The 16,544-nt window shown below is 33.6% G+C and overlaps 2 protein-coding genes across 2 annotated transcripts; both read right to left on the bottom strand.

The window, feature by feature from the left end:
• Positions 1 to 1,818: 1,818 nt before the first annotated feature.
• Positions 1,819 to 5,923, bottom strand: LOC112707893 (EIN3-binding F-box protein 1). The gene is made up of 2 exons (XM_025759908.3): positions 5,236 to 5,923; positions 1,819 to 4,584 (listed from the first exon to the last, which is right to left on the bottom strand). Exons 1-2 carry the CDS (start codon positions 5,258 to 5,260, stop codon positions 2,678 to 2,680), a joined length of 1,932 nt encoding a protein of 643 aa, XP_025615693.1. The 5' UTR covers positions 5,261 to 5,923; the 3' UTR covers positions 1,819 to 2,677.
• Positions 5,924 to 12,644: 6,721 nt separating this feature from the next.
• LOC112705445 (uncharacterized) lies at positions 12,645 to 13,955 on the bottom strand. Its single transcript, XM_025756274.2, has one exon. The coding sequence runs from the start codon at positions 13,953 to 13,955 to the stop codon at positions 12,645 to 12,647; it is 1,311 nt and encodes a 436-aa protein (XP_025612059.2).
• Positions 13,956 to 16,544: the final 2,589 nt, after the last annotated feature.

The following is a 16,544-nucleotide window of genomic DNA, read 5'->3' as shown; positions in this document are numbered from 1 at the left end:
AGTAAAGTGAAAAATCATGATGAACGGTTATTATAATGCACAATTATCCATCCTAATTTGGTACTTATTTACAATTGCAATGCTAGTATTGGCTAAGATTGTGAGTAAATAGAAATTAATTATATAATGATATAAAACTAGAAGTATGGACATGACTCAGGAGCCTTCATTGGATATCTTTGACCAGTCATAAGTCATAATTAACCACCAAAGATTTGCCACTAAACCCCATCAATGGAGTTGTTGAATAGTGCTTATTATCATATTATCAAAACCCTCCACACATTTTGCATGCTATCAATCAATAACTTTTAAAATGGACTAATGTAAGGTGTAATTAACATTTTCCATGCTCAAAAAGTATATTTTTGAATATTTGATTATGGTATTCTCAAATAGGTTATTTACAAGACTAACTCCCTAAGTCTATTATCATTTTGAATAAATTTGAGGGAAAAATAATCAGCTACTAACTGACCAACTGGAATTTCTAGATCCCAAGTTTTCGTTGTCCCCCCTAATAGGACTCTTATAATTTTCAACTATGTTAAACATATATTAAAAAATCAGTAACTAAATTAATTATTTTTATAAAAAGATAAAATATATTTTTTATTTTTAAAATTTGTTAAAAAATTTTAAAATATTCCTAAATTTTATTTTGTTTCAATTTGTCTCAGAAGATTTCGATTTACATTAAATATATCTTTGACTTACATCAAATATTTTAAAAAAAAAACTTAAGACCAATTCAGTAACAATTCTACAAAAATAATTATTAATACAAGCAAACTAATTTTTTAAAAATTTAGCTGTCAAAAATATATTTGATATAAATAAAAAATATTAGAATAAAATTAAAATAAAATAAAATTTAAAAATATTTTTAAAATTTTTGACAAATTTTCAAAAAAAATATTTTACTTTTATAATATATATATATATATATATAATAACTGATTTAATAGTCTAGTTTTATACATATTATTTTAAACTTTTATATAACATTACAGGTTGAACACACTCAGCATATAATTGAGTGATCTTATTAAAATATAAATATTTAGAGGGTGGGGCATGTATGTGTTCCACTTGGTGGGGCATAGCACATTAATAGTAGGCAACAAAATGAGAAGGAAACTTGTCAGATTAAGTAAAGTGGAGAACTGTTCAACCCAATGGCTTCATTCAATAATTCACAAAACACTGCATGTGCCCCCTTCTTTGGAACCCAATTCCTCAAATTTCAAATATAAACTTAACATATTTCCAATATAAATATTCATTGAGATAAAAAGAAGACGGAAATTGAATTAAACTGTGAATTCAATCCCATTTTATTGGATTTGTTTAAAATTAATTCAGCTAAAGAAATTGTGTTGACAAAAAAACAAAAAAGGATGAGTGAACTATTCTTATAATAGAAAAAATGAACTTGAAATGACCCATGATAAAACTTATTTTATAAAAATGGTAGTATTACGTTGCAGATGCCCATAGATATCTTTATTTAGAAGTTAGAACCAAAATAGAATGCAAAATGCAACACGGAATTGAATTAGTCATCACATGACAATATAGGCAATTGTTAGCACAAAATCTTTGCGGCACCCACCAAATCTTTTTAAATCTGTAATTTCCTTTTTTTTTTTTAAGTTTCCTTTTTGTGGATTCCCTTTACTCAATAGAAATATATGAACCACCAAACATTGCTTACCAAGATTTTTGTTATCAAGAGTAAAAAGTTTCCATATTATGCCTAAAGTTGTTTGTTTGTTTATACTTGGCTTGAATGATGATATATAAGGGGGGAATAAATATTACAAAGAATTTATTCATTAAATAACATAGAGAGTACAAAGGGCATATATGAGTTGAGATCATTACACAATAACAAAGGTGTGTTACAAATGACTAGGTTAAAAGAAAAAAGAATGAAGCCTCAAAAAATAGGAGCTTGGTAAATAAAAAACAACCTTAAAGGTTGTCATGGCAGAACCTGAATAACTTGCTGCCATGGACCAAAGCCCCTCAAAGACAAAGGCTTCCTCACATAACTGAACTTTGTGCAAAAGCAACCACACCAAAATGAGATAACAGCACTTCAGAAAGCAACATGCCCCTTGGACTAAAAGGGAGAACCAAATTTTCACATCAAGAACTTGAAAGGTTCAAGTATGTGAGATAATTTGGTAAATACCATTTGAAACAAACTTTGAACAAGGACTTAGGACACGAGCATGGTGGCAAAACCGATGTAAAAGCCATGTATATGGCTAAAAACATCAGGTGCCAGCACTTTGGAAGAAAGATAAACCTAAAAACTACCAGAAAACCAGGTTAACTATGTTCACAGAGATATCACAGCCATTTAAAAAGTGGCTATCCAATCTTTTTAGGATGCCAAAAAGATTTGAACAGGTTTGAAAACCTGCAAAAAATTTGAGGAAAAAGGACCAAATGACTGCTCTCTCTGGAAAAAGGGAAACCGGTACTGGATGGCGATGATGATGATGATGATGATGATGAAGGCCAAGACCCATAATTGATTGACCCAAAAACAGAACTGTGCAACACTAACTATAGAAGCTGTCTAAAAAAAACCTTCCTGATTTAGATAGATTCGGAAACTTTCCACCGATTTCACGCCGGATATCAAGGCTTTTTGGATTTTGGTTCAACAGAGGATGTCACACCTCCAGAGATGTTCAACAAGCATGCCAACTGCACGGCTGCTGATTGCGCTGCAGTGCCGGATGTTCAGTCCGATGAGGCTGTTGCCAAGTTTCCTCAACGCAGGCAAGCTCTTCTCTGATACTGAAGAGCAACATGACAGAGAAAGGATCTCCAGATTGAGCTGTTTGCCACGGGCAAGGGCAGCAATCCCGGCATCAGTGATGGCGCACTTGGAAACGTCGAGATCAGAGAGCAAGGGGCAATTGACTGCAATTGCCTTTAAGCTGGCGTCAGTGATGTTTCGGCAGCCATCAAGGTTAAGCACCTCAAGAGTCCAGCCATGTGAATTGGCCAAGGAGATGACTACTATGTCAGTCAGATTCAGGCAACCGCTAAGGTTAACTTTAACCAAACCAGCCTCAGAGCTCTCAAGCAGTGGAAGAAACCCTGCGTCAGTTATTCCTGCCAGTCCACTCAATTCGACATGCTTAAGACGTGGGCAAAGCCTCCCAAGCACAGCAAGATTAGCATTTCCAAATCCAGGACAGTCAGAGATTGATAGTGAGGTAAGGGAGCAAGGAGATCCAGCTGGCAGTGCCAGATTCAGATCCTTAATTCCATAGCAGCTAACGACATTAAGAGCCTTCAATTTTGCACCACAGTTAAAAAGGATACCAAAAAACCCAAATTGGGTAAACCTGTGGCACTCTTCCAATTGTAGGCTCTCGATCGATGGAGCTGCCTTGGTTAATGATACCAACCCGTTGTCCGACAGAAATGCACACTTGCTGAGATGGAAGTTCCTCACATTTGGACAACCCTTTCCAATAGCTACAATAGCAGCATCTGTTATACCTCGGCAGGATCCGATTGTGAGGGACGCAAGTTTCTGCAGCGCACGACCATTGGCCATAACCCAGAAACCCTTCTCATTAACATTTGGAAGGCAATTGAGGACAAGATCTGTGACCGAAAATCCATAGTGCCCAATAACTGCCAGAGAGAGATCAGATACAGCCGCCAGCGACTCGAGCTTCACCTTTCTCAGAACAACGGAAGCAGAAGTTAGCAGGCCAGCTATTCCCTGATCACCGACTCCGGTGCAATCCTTGATTGAGACCGACCTTAGATTGGCACACAACTTTCCCACAGCCTGTAGACCTTCATTGCCAATTTGAGGGCAAGACTCAATAGACAATTCGGTCAGATTTGGGCACTTCTTTGCGACTTCAATTAAAGCCTTGTCGGAAATTGCGGAGCACTTGCAAAGGTTAAGCTTCTCTAACTTTTGACACCCCTCAGCAACCTCGATCAAGCCTTCATCACTAACAGTAGAAACGTTCCACAGAGAGAAAGCCTTCAGAGAAGGGCATCCACGAGCAACTGCCTTGAGACCAAGATTAGTAACCCCACGATCTGAGTTGCTTCCACGGATTGAAAGTTTACCCAATCCACCGCGATGTGATGTCCCCACAGCGATGGCAGCGAGTCTAACATCAGTAGCCTTCTTTCCTTCCAAGCTCCGGGAGAGGAATCCCTCATCTCCGAATTCCAGATCATCACCCTCCTTGTCACTAAGCTCCTTTTCATTTGCGTTGCTGTAAATCTCACTATTGGAGATGCTGCTTAGAAGCATAAGCCAGCGCTTTGACACGTTAGCGCAAGCGCTCCTAGCTTGGCCAGCAGGCAACCTCCTAAGGATCTCAAAGAGGCACTCATCTGGCAGGGCTTCAATAGATGTCTTCTGCTTCTGCTCAAACCAATCTCCATCGAGATCAAATGAAACGCTGATGCGAGACCTCTTAGGAAGAGGGTAGTAAAAGTCAACTGATCGACCGAGCGACAAGAAGATGTTAGCATCCTTTGGGTTCGCATATACTGACCCCCCAGTGCAAAAATCGTCACCACCTGAGAAATCAAACACAAACAAAATCAGAAAAGAAAAAAGAAAACAAAATGTTTGCACATAAAATTCACCATGTGGTATCTATTCTATGAATGAAAACATTGAACAAGCAACAGAAACAGAATAATCTTATGGACTTGTCAAGTCAACACCAGGGTAAAGACAACTCTCAACAAAATTACCGATCACATGCAGACACAATAGTAATAGTAATAAGTAAAATAACACAAAGTAACACCTTCAGCTAAATAATTGCAAAAGGAAAACCCAAATTTCACTCAAGACCAAGAACAACTACTAACAAAATTGATGTTTAGGCATACAAAACGTAGTTCTGAAAATCTAACTCAAGGCTAAATCACCTAAGTATCTCACAGAATAATCAGACTCTAAATTTATTCATTTCTTATCAGATCCACCAATAATTAACAAGAATTTTCTCATCCAAAACACAATAAATCATCTTTACCAAACAACTATTAAAAAAAACTTATCATATGAGCCTGAGAAAGCGTGTACTAACAATCAAAGCCTCAATTTTCCTTTCATACACTAAAATATCCCCAAATAATAACCTAAGATAAACAAAGAAAAAAACTAGAGATACCCATAAACGAAATCGAACCAGAAACGCTTTGAATCGAAGAAATTACCTGAAAAGCCAAAGACTTGAGACATGGGCACAGCTCAAAAAACCCCGAAAGGTACTGAAGTCTAAGCTGTTGACCGCAAAAGAACCCTCCAAAGAGAGCAAAAAAGACAACGAAGACGAAAGAGAAGGTAACTGCAAGTGAAACGGCGACGTTTTGCTGTTGGGGGCAAGGGTTCATGAGAGAGCAAGGAAGAGAATTGGGGAAAAAGAAGAACCCTATGAGATAGGGCAAAAAGAGAGAGAGAGAAAGTGAATGAAGAAAGAAAGAAGGGTTTGGGTGGTTGTGAAAATAAAAGAGGAGAGAAAGCTTTTATTGCTAAGTGGGAACAGATTTGATATTCAGGTACATGAGTACATCACACAATACAATGAATTCACACAAGTGCAATGTATCTGAGCATTCATTCAAAGTGGCCAATTTCTTTATTATTTTTAATGTTTTTTTCTATTTTCTTTTGTTTTATTCTCTCCTCATTAGTCATCACTCACCCCACCACCAAATCAAATACCAGAAACCAGCTACTGGTTTTATTCCATTTCCATTTTTGGGTTTTTCTTTTCTGAAATGGTTTTGTACCATTCAATGAATCATTATAAGTTGAGAATGAGATATTCAGATTTTTAAACAAAAACACCTTTGATTATTATTATTACAGTATCGCTACACATCTTTAAGTTCTTTTACCACCAAATCTAACTTGCACCTAAAATTACGCACTTTATCTTCTTTTTTTTTTTTTTTTTTAATTCTCCTCTTTCTTTTATTAGCGCTATTGATGCGTTTTATTTTTATTTTTATTTTTTTCATATTTTTCTCATTTGTTATTAGTGTTGGAAGTGAGTCGAGTTAAACCAAATCTCAAACTCCATTCACAAAAATTGAGTTTGTCTCACCACTTGACCCATTAACAATTGAGTCTATTTATTAAGCTCAAGTTCGACTCACCAAAAGTTCACGAGCTAATTTGAACTCTTGAGCTAGCTTAAATAATAGAAACATAAATACGTAATTTATAATTTTATATCAATAAATTATAATTTATATATTTTAAAAAATATTTAAAAAATTAATTTTATATTATTTATTTACTCAATAAATTATAATTTTTTTATTTATGTCCTACATCAAAATTATATGTAAAAAATAAATATAGAATTTTAAATAATTAAGATCATTAATATATATAATTATATATTACTATTTCATATGTATATATATAATATTAAAAGTATAGATTAAATACATATATATATATATATAATCGAATTAGCTTATAGCTAAACTTATCTAAACTCAAATTCGCCTCATTTAATTTATGAGCTCAATTTCAAGTTCAAGCTTGGCTCATTAGCTCACGAGCTTAACTTATCGAGCTATTAACAAGTCGAACTCGAGCTCGAACTGGCTTATGATCTACCTTGACTCACTTCTAATCTTATTTGTTATTGTGATTTTTTTTATTTTATTCATCTTAAAAGAGTGAGTCAAAAAGAACTATAAAAAATATAACAAAAAGAAAAAGATAAAAAAATAAAAAAGAAGACAAAAAAGTCACAAAAGATAAAGAAGAGGATGAAAAAATTTGAATTGTGCAAAATTTATTAGAAAATAATACCATAATTTCTTAATGATATATAACATATAAATTTTTTAATTTTGACACTGAAATTTTATTACAAAAACACATAAATCTTTTTTTTAATATTGAATTTTTTATGTTTCTTATTCTTCTTTCTTTCTTTCTTTTTTGTTGCTCTTATTTCTTTTTTTAGGAGCATTATTTCTCATATTAAACTTAAATGAATTTGTTTGAACTGTATTGCAATCTTATTTAGTTGAATAGATGTAGGTTTATATTTATTAGATTGAATTCTTGTCAAAAACAAAAAAAAAACATCGAGATTTATTTAAAGTGACAATAAAATTTGAATACAATGATGCAGAATATAAAAAGTAAATTACATATTAAAACATCACATTGACTCTATAAAATAGAACATGATAGCACCAAATTACTTAAAATTGACACCAAAAATTTGGTAAATTGACACAAAAAAATATTGATTGTTTTTAAAATACCATATACATTCAATGAATTGAATGTTTATCTCATATATAAAACAACATATAAAAATTTAAAAAATAACTCTAAAATATCTTCACTCTAATGCTAAAATTTTTAAGTAAATGATGTGATAGAACTAAAAGTTTATTTTATGAAAACTTGAGTTGTAAATTCACAAATTTTAATAAAAAAGAGAATAAGTAGAAAAATATGTAGATAATGCTACAAAATTAAATAGAACAAGTGTAAAAATTTGAAAGAAAATGAACATTAGTATTTATGTATAAGAAAAAGACAACATATCTGATATATAAAACAACATATATATTTTTAAAGAATGATACCAAAGTATCTTCACTCTATAACACCAAAATTTTCAACTAAATGATGTATGGAACCAAAAATTTATTCCATAAATACTTGAGTTGTAGATTTACAAATTTTGTTATAAAAAATAAGTGAAAAATTAGTAGATAATACTGAAAGATTAAATAGAACAAGTTCAAAAATTCGAAAGAGAATTAACTGTATTATTTACATAAAAAGAAGAAGACAACAATGATGACAATAACGATAAAAATGATGATGATGAAAAAAAAACAAAAAAGAAATCAAATAAAAAAAAAGAAAAAAAAAAGAGGAAGAGAATGAGAACAAAGGTGATGATAACGGTGATGGTAGTAGTAACGACGACTCCTATGACAAAAAAAATAAGAAAGAGGAGAAAAGACAGCCTAAATATAAGTGTACTATATATAAATAAATAAGAAGAAGAAAAATATATAAAAAAAAAAGATTATTTATTCTACTTGATTATAAAACTCTATTATTATTATTGTGGTCATTTTTTATCTATTGTCATTATCCAATTGAATATCCAAAGATTGATTATAAAAAATTTTAAAATAAAAAATATTTTTCATCTTAAATTTTTTAGACATATAGATAACGTTTTAATTTAATTTAATTTTTAAATAAATTTTAATTTTGTCTTTATTATTAATTTTTTTACTGTCCACTAAATAAAAACATATTTTTATTTTTTATTTTTTCTCTTTTAAGTTAATATTTTTTTTCATCATTATCATAGGAATAATATTAGGTAATCAAATTTTTTCAATTAACATCAACTAACTTTTTTTTAAATTATTTTATTTATTTTAAATTATAGACCTTAAATCATAAACATTTAATTTTAAAACCAAAACTCTAAACATAAATACTAAAATTGTTTAATGCAAAATAACTAAAACTAATTTCTTATACTTTTTCTTATTATAATAGTCAACACTACTACTATTTTCTTTTTCCTTTCTTTCTTTAAGAAAAATTTATTGCCACCACCTCTTACTTCTATTGTTACTTTCACTACCATTTAGAATCCATTGCCACAAGATTTTGATCTTCTAAATTTTGAGTTTTATTTTAGAGAATAAAGTGTAATTTCTTATTATTTATTTTATAAGTAAAATAAAAAATATAAAAAAAATCATTCAAAAATAAAAAATTATATTTTATTCTCTAAAGTAAAAATTCAAAATTTAAAAGATCTAAATTTACTGCCACAAACTCCTAACAACATTTGCTATTTCTGGGTCTGATTAACTATCACATCACCAATAACATCATCATAAACAACAATCTTTTAATCATATAGTTGTTATCTTCATTACCAGTCTACAACCATCACTTCTTCCTTCTCTTTTTTTAATTTTTTTTTCTCTTCCTCTTTCTCATTTTCTTTCTTCTTTTACCACTATAAAATAACAACACTTCCAATTACATGATAATGAAAAAAGAAATAAAATAGAAGACAAATAAATGTGGTAGCAATATGGTATGTGGTGGCGGTGACTATAGCAATTACATGAAAGCAGCATATGGCAGGAAAAAATGTGATGTTCAAAGTCTGTGACAATGGCAAAAGAGACGACATGTGGAGGGAGAAATTATAATGGTGATGGTGTTGAGTGTTAAATGTTATTGCAAAGAAGTAATAAGAGAGAATTTGAAGAATAAGAAGAGGATTTGAAGAGAGAGAGTAAGTGTTATTCAAGCATTATGAATGAACCATTAGTTTTTCTTATTCTGCAGAAGTAACAAGTTCACCCTTATATACAAGTTGAAGCCATACTAAGTAACAAACTTCTGCCTAATAATTATAACAACTTCTGCCTAATATTATAACAAACTTGAATTTAAATACTTGTATCTATCTTCTTCGTTCCTTATTTAGCTAACTAATAATATGAATGACATTCCCCCTTAAGTTGCTAGTTTTGAGACAAAACTGACAACTTACAATATGAATTAACAACCGCCACAAAACTCATACATTCTCCCTAAAGTTGGGAGAATAGATGTCCAACAATCCCAACTTGATGTAGAAAGTCTTAAAAGGAGCAGGTGCAAGTGGTTTGGTGAAGATGTCAGCATTTTGTTCTTTGGTGGAAATTGGCAAAAGTTTGATAAGACCTGATGAAGATTTTTCTCGTACGACGTGGCAATCGACTTCGATGTGTTTAGTGCGCTCATGAAAAATGGGATTGGCAACAATGTGACGAGCGGATTAGCTGTCACAATAGATAGGAATAGGACTAGAACAAGGTAAGCCAAGATCAGACATAAGATAAGAGAGCCATTGAGCTTCACAAGTTGCTAAGGCAAGAGCACGATACTCTGCCTCTGAAGAGGATCTGAACACTGTCAATTATTTTTTGCTCTTCCATGAAATGAGGGAGGTCCCCAAGTAGAAACAGAAACCAGAAACGGACCTTCTTGTATCAATGCATGATGCCCAATCGGCGTCAGAGTAACCCGAAAGCAACAAATCTGAGGAAGTTGAGAAAAATAAACCAGCTGCAGGGGCTTGTTTGAGATACTTTAAGACACGAATGGCAGCTTGATAATGAGCAGTGGTTGGACAATCAAGGCAGTGACTAAGTTTGCCAACGGCAAAAGAAATGTCAGGTCTTGTTGTGGTAAGATAAACAAGCTTGCCAATTAATCGTCGATATGAAGCCACATCAGAATAGGGAGGAGTTGAATTTTTACTTAACTTGTTAGAGTAGTCCATAGGAGTAGATACAAGTTTACAATCAGTCATACCATAATCAGCGAGAAGATCAAGCACATATTTTCGTTGATTAACAGCAATTCCCTTGCTTACCCTGGCGACTTCTAGTCCTAAGAAGAATTTAACATCCTCAATATCCTTGATTTTGAAAGCCTCGTGAAGGTGTCTCTTGGTAGATTCAATCTCTTGTATATTATTCCCAGTGAGTATGAGATCATCAACATATGCTAGGGCAGCAGTGAATGTCTCACCGGTCCGTTTTGTGAAGAGAGAGTAGTCATGTTTGGATTGAGAATAACCAAGAGATGTGAGCATAGAGGTCAGCTTAGCATTCCATTGTCTACTAGCTTGCTTTAATCCATAAAGAGATTTTTGAAGCTTGCACACCAACCCGGTTTGAGAGACAACAAGGCCAGGAGGAAGTTGCATGTAGACCTCCTCGTCAAGATCACCATGAAGAAAGGCAGTGTTAACATCAAGCTGGTGAAGATGCCAATCTTTCGCAGCAGCTAAAGCCAAAAGAAGTCGTAATGTTGTCATTTTGGCTACAGGGCTATATGTATCAAAGAAGTCAAAGCCTTGTCTCTGAGTGTACCCTTTTGCAACCAGTCTTGCTTTATGTCTCTCAACGGAGCCATCAGGCTTCAGTTTGAGTTTAAACACCCATTTACAACCAATGGCTTTCTTTCCTATGGGTAAAGGAGTGAGGGTCCAGGTCTTATTTGTAGCCAAAGCTTTTAATTCAGCGGAGATAGCGTCTTTCCAACAAGATTCAACAATAGCCTCCTCATAATGTTTGGGTTCAACAGACGATGCAATAGCCACAGATAGTGTGTGATGTGTCTTAGATAAATTATGAGAAGAAACATAGTTAGAAATTGGATACCTTGAGGATTTTGTCACAGCGGAATCAATTGAGGTTTGAAAACAATGAAAATCATTAAGATATGCAGGTTGTTTCTTTTCTCTAGTAGATCTTCTAATATTGGGAAGTGAGGGTGGAAGTTGTGAGTTATGTTGTGCATGTTGTGATGCAGGTCTAGAAAGAGAGGGAGATGCTGATGCATTAATATGAGTGAAACGAATATTATTTTGAGGTGTGATGGATGCATGAGCTGTGTCGGAAATGAATGTATGACCTTGTGGTGGATTGTGCGTGTGTAAGTAGTCAAAAAGTGTATCAAATGCAATGGAATCATGTGCTTGTGCAGTGGAATGAAAGTTCATACTATTGTCATTAGTAGTGGATGCAGAATTTTTGAAGGGTAAAACATGCTCATAAAATGTCACATCTCTAGAAACTATGAGTTCATTAGTTTTTAAATCCAAAACCAAAAAACCTTTTATGCCGTGCTTGAATCCAAGGAAAACACATTTCTTTGCCCTCGGATCAAGCTTTTTCCTTTGACAAGCAAGAGTAGAGATGAAAACTAAGCAACCGAAGACCTTGAAATTTGTGAAATTAGGTAATGTGGTGTTTAAAATCTCAAAAGGAGTTTTCTGAGCTAATAACTTGCTAGGAAGACAATTAATTATGTGAGTTGCATATGATAAAGCAAGATCCCAATAACAAGATGGAACGGAAGAATGAAACAAGATGGCTCTTGTGACCTGTAGAAGGTGTTGATGTTTCCTTTCTACAATTCCATTTTGTTGGGGAGTCTCTACGCAAGACCGTTGATGCAAAATGCCTTTAGAGTTAAAAAACTGTTCTTGAGAAAATTCTTTACCATTATCTGAACGAATGCATTTTATATGTGCATTAAACTGTGTTTCTGCATAAATAATGAATTTTTGAATTAAGGGAGTAGTATCAGATTTTAGTGACATAGGGAAGGTCCAAGTGAACCTGCTATGGTCATCAACAAGAGTAAGGAAATATTTATTACCATGTGTTGAAGGGATATTGATTGGACTCCAAATGTCAGCATGTATAAGCTCAAAACAAGAAGTTGATTTTGAAACGCGCATTGGAAAAGGCAATCTTTTATGTTTAGCATAGTGACAAGAATCACAAGGATGCATGCTTACAGTTTTATTGAATTTAAAACCATGAATGGATGGATACAATTGCTACAGAATTTGCAATTTATTAAATGGTAAATGTCCTAATCTAAGATGCCAAAGTGCAGTAGGGTCAGTGAGTGACGGTAAAATGGTGCCAATGCTCAATGCTGTGTGTTCCTTAAGTGAACGAGAATTTTTTGTGAGTGCATATAACCCATCATTGATTTCAGCTGCTCCAATCATCCTCATTGTATGGTAATCCTATATTTCACAACCAAACTTGTTAAAAATGAATTGACAGTCAAGTGAAGAAATCAATGCTGAAACGGAGATAAGATTTAATGCAAAATCTGGGAGGTAAAGCACATTAGTGAGATATAATGAATTTGAAAATTTAACTTGACCAGCTATAGTAGCAACTAAGATGCTTGGATTTGGCAATCTGACCCTAATTGGATTTATTTTTGTGTATGAAGCAAATGCAGCAAGACTAAAAGTAACATGGACCGTGGCACCTGTGTCAATGACCCAGGATTCATGACTATGAGGTGAAAGAGAAGACATAACCACAGAGTTACCTTCACTTGAAGACTGTGGATTTGTGGCAATAGTAAATTGATTCACATTTTGAGGATTAGGTGTTGAATGGTGTTGGAGAAGAGCTAACAGGGCGTCCTTTTGCTCAGCGGTAAATGAAGTACCTGAACAAGCATTCTCCTTATACAAATCAATGCTATTGTGACCATCAGTTTCATCGAATTTCACTGTGACACTATTAGCAGATTGCAGCATTTTTTGCTTGAGGTGGGGAGGCAAACCATGCTTCTTGTAACAAGCATCAACAAGATGACCGGTTTTTCCACAGAAGGAACACAACCTCGGAGGTCCTCTTCCACCAAAATGTTTGCCTCCTCTGCCTCCCCGTATATCTCTTCCTTTTCCTCTACCATTCCATGATAGATTGTAAGTGGCATTCTGATCCACTGCATTGATGAGGACTGGAGAACCAAGTGAATCAGTCCCAAGCACCTGCCGTTCTTGCTGTAGAAGCAAAGCAAAGGCTGTATCAATGGAAGGCAAAGGAGTCATCATCATGAGACTTGACCGAGCGGTAGAGTATTGCTCATTGAGGCCCCGAAGAAAGCGCACAACAAACGTGTCTTGCCGATAGTTTCTTATCACTTGAAATCCACAAACACAAGTAGATGAACAAGGACATAGAGGTATCGGCCGAAAAAGTTCTAATTCCTCCCAAATTGTTTTCAATTTTGTGAAATATGAGGTAATGCTCAAGTCGCCCTGTTTAGTAGAAAATAATTCTTCATCTAATTCTGCAATTCGAAAAACATCACCTTGATAAAATCTCCGTTTCAATTCTTCCCAAATATCATGAGCATTGCTGTTCCAAATGACGCTGCTAGCGATGTCCGGACTCAGTGAGTGTGTGATCCAAGAAGCAACTAGAGTATTACAGCGATCCCAAGCTTCAAAGGTAGCATCATCCTTGGATGGTGGTGGCAGAGAACCATCCACAAAAGCAAGTTTATTTTTGGATTTAAGAACCATGCGCATTGACCGAGATCAAGAACCATAGTTTTTGTTGTCTAACACAATTGGAATTAGGGATTTACCAGGTTGTTCACCGGGGTGAATGAAGAAAGGAGTAGATGGATCCATGATTGGATGCACTGGATGTTTGGAGCTAACATCTTGAATTGCATTGATTTGAGTAATGAAATTGGCAAGAGTTTGTAGATCAATATTGCCAAGGGAGGAATTCGGAGGCGGTGGATCTGAATCCATTGAGGAAAGAGGAAAAAAAATGCGTACTGGGTTGTTGGAAATCAAATAAGGTAGAAGAACTTCTTCTCTAAAACTCGTGATCGGAACGCATCATCAAATGCATGGAACTGTCTCTGATGATGACATTCTCATCAGCTCTATCGTGTGAGTTAAGGAGAAAAAAAATGAGAATGATGAAAAAGAAGAAAAGAAAACAGAAGGGATAGGATGAAGGTGATGCAGCATTGCAATGGCATGGCTCACCGCACCATGTTAAATGTTATTGCAAAGAAGTAATAAGAGAGAATTTAAAGAATAAGAAGAGGATTTGAAGAGAGAGAGTAAGTGTTATTCAAGCATTATGAATGAACCAGTAGTTTTTCTTATTCTGCAGAAGTAACAAGTTCACCCTTATATACAAGTTGAAGCCATACTAAGTAACAACTTCTGCCTAATAATTATAACAAACTTGAATTTAAATACTTGTATCTATCTTCTTCGTTTCTTATTTAGCTAACTAATAATATGAATGACATTGAGTAAGGAGTTTGGCAATGTTAAAAAAGGATTTTTGGAAAAAAAATAAGAAAGAAAAATTCAGAGAATTTTTGGATTTGTCTTGTTGATTGATGATGATGAAAAATGTTGTTTAAAGCAAGTAAAATTGAAAAATAAATTTTGACTAATAGTTGATAGTTAAAAAATTAACTATGGAGATAGAAATAAAATTTTCGAGTAAATCTTTGTCTTTTGACCACAAAAAATTTAGAAGCTGACAAAATTAATCACAAAAAAATAGAATAATATTATACTCATAATATATACGTTTTATTTGACAAAAGTACACTGATCTCATATTCTCATCCAACAATTATTTTATATCCTTGTTCTCCTTCTTTACATCTTCCAAGTATTTCTTTAATTCCAAATTTCTGAAAAAGTTCACTCCCCAATATAGATCAACAAAAGTCCCTTCGTTACAAGCATCACCATTCAAGCCATAACAACAATATCGGTTAAAATATTATGTCGTTTACCATTTTGTGATTTTTTTTTTCTCAACCAATGAACTTTAAAAAATAAGTGTCGTTACAAAAATATAATTAATATTATTGTTATTGTTTCTACCACAAAAAAAAAAACTCCAATGCCATCTCTTGCTAACTAGAAGAACTATAATGATCAAGAAAAACAATGACAAAATAGCATTTTGTAGGAAAAATAAGATCGAAGAAGATGATTTTGTTGGAGAGAAATTATCGAGTTAGGGTTTCATGTACAGAAAAACAGGGTATAGAAAGGAGAGGTGATTAAACTCGTAGAAAATAGGGTTAAGTACGATTTTGATCTTTAAGATATAGGTTAAAAGTTTTTTTTGTCTTTAACTTTTTTTATATACAAAATCATCCTTAAATTTTTTTTGTCTTTAACTTTTTTTATATACAAAATCATCCTTAAGGTTTAACTTAATTTTAAAATTGTTCTTTTTACCAAAATTTTAATTTATTGCAAAATTACTCCTAAAAAATTATAAATAAAAAAAAAGAAAAAAAGGAAAGAGAAAGAACAGGGAGGGGAAAGGGAATCGCGAGGGGAGGGAAGAAGGAGGAGGGGGAGGAAAGAAGAAGGGAAAAAAAGGAAGAGGGGGAAGGGGGGACAGCGTCGGCGAGGCTTGGAGCCGCTGTCGCCGTCGAGAATCAGTCTCTCAACACTGGTCGCATTGTCTGCCCAGTCCGCGTCAACCTCAACAAGCATCATCCGCGTCACCATTGCCCAATCCCTCAAAAAGCGTCGCATCATCACCGAAGTCACCCTCAACCGTGCTCTCGCCCTCCTTGTTGCTGCCGCCGCAACGACGGCATCCTCCGCCAGGTCTTCTCCATTATCACCATCGGCGATTTCCAATTTGCTAGGGTTCTAATTTTGTTTCTGTTTCTGATTTTGTTAATCAGAATGTTAATCACATATTTCTGATTCTGATTTTGTTAATCTACTAATTTTGATTTTGATTCTAATTTTGTTAATCACATTGTTTTCAATTTTGATTCTTTGTTCTTCTACTTCTGTTACTTTTGCATCTGATTCTACTTTTGTTTCTAATTTTTTGATTTTGTTTATGTTTCTGCTTCTATTTCTATTTCTAATTTTGTTTCTGCTTTTGTTTCCAATTCTGCTTATGCTTCTATTTCTTCTGGTTATGTTTTTGTTTTTTTCTATTTTCAATTATGTTTTTATTTTTGCTTCATTGTTGTTGTCGAAAAAGAAAAAAAAAGATATTTTTTCTTCTGATTCATTATTATTGCTACATATTTTGGTGAAGAAGGAGAAAAGTATAATTGTTCGAAGGATGATTTTAAAATCAACTTGAATCTTAGGGAC

The sequence above is a fragment of the Arachis hypogaea genome, chromosome 8 (assembly GCF_003086295.3).
Source record: "Arachis hypogaea cultivar Tifrunner chromosome 8, arahy.Tifrunner.gnm2.J5K5, whole genome shotgun sequence".
NCBI lineage: Eukaryota > Viridiplantae > Streptophyta > Magnoliopsida > Fabales > Fabaceae > Arachis > Arachis hypogaea.
The sequence above is the reverse complement of the archived record's forward strand: the minus strand, read 5'-3'. Positions and strand labels throughout refer to the sequence as shown.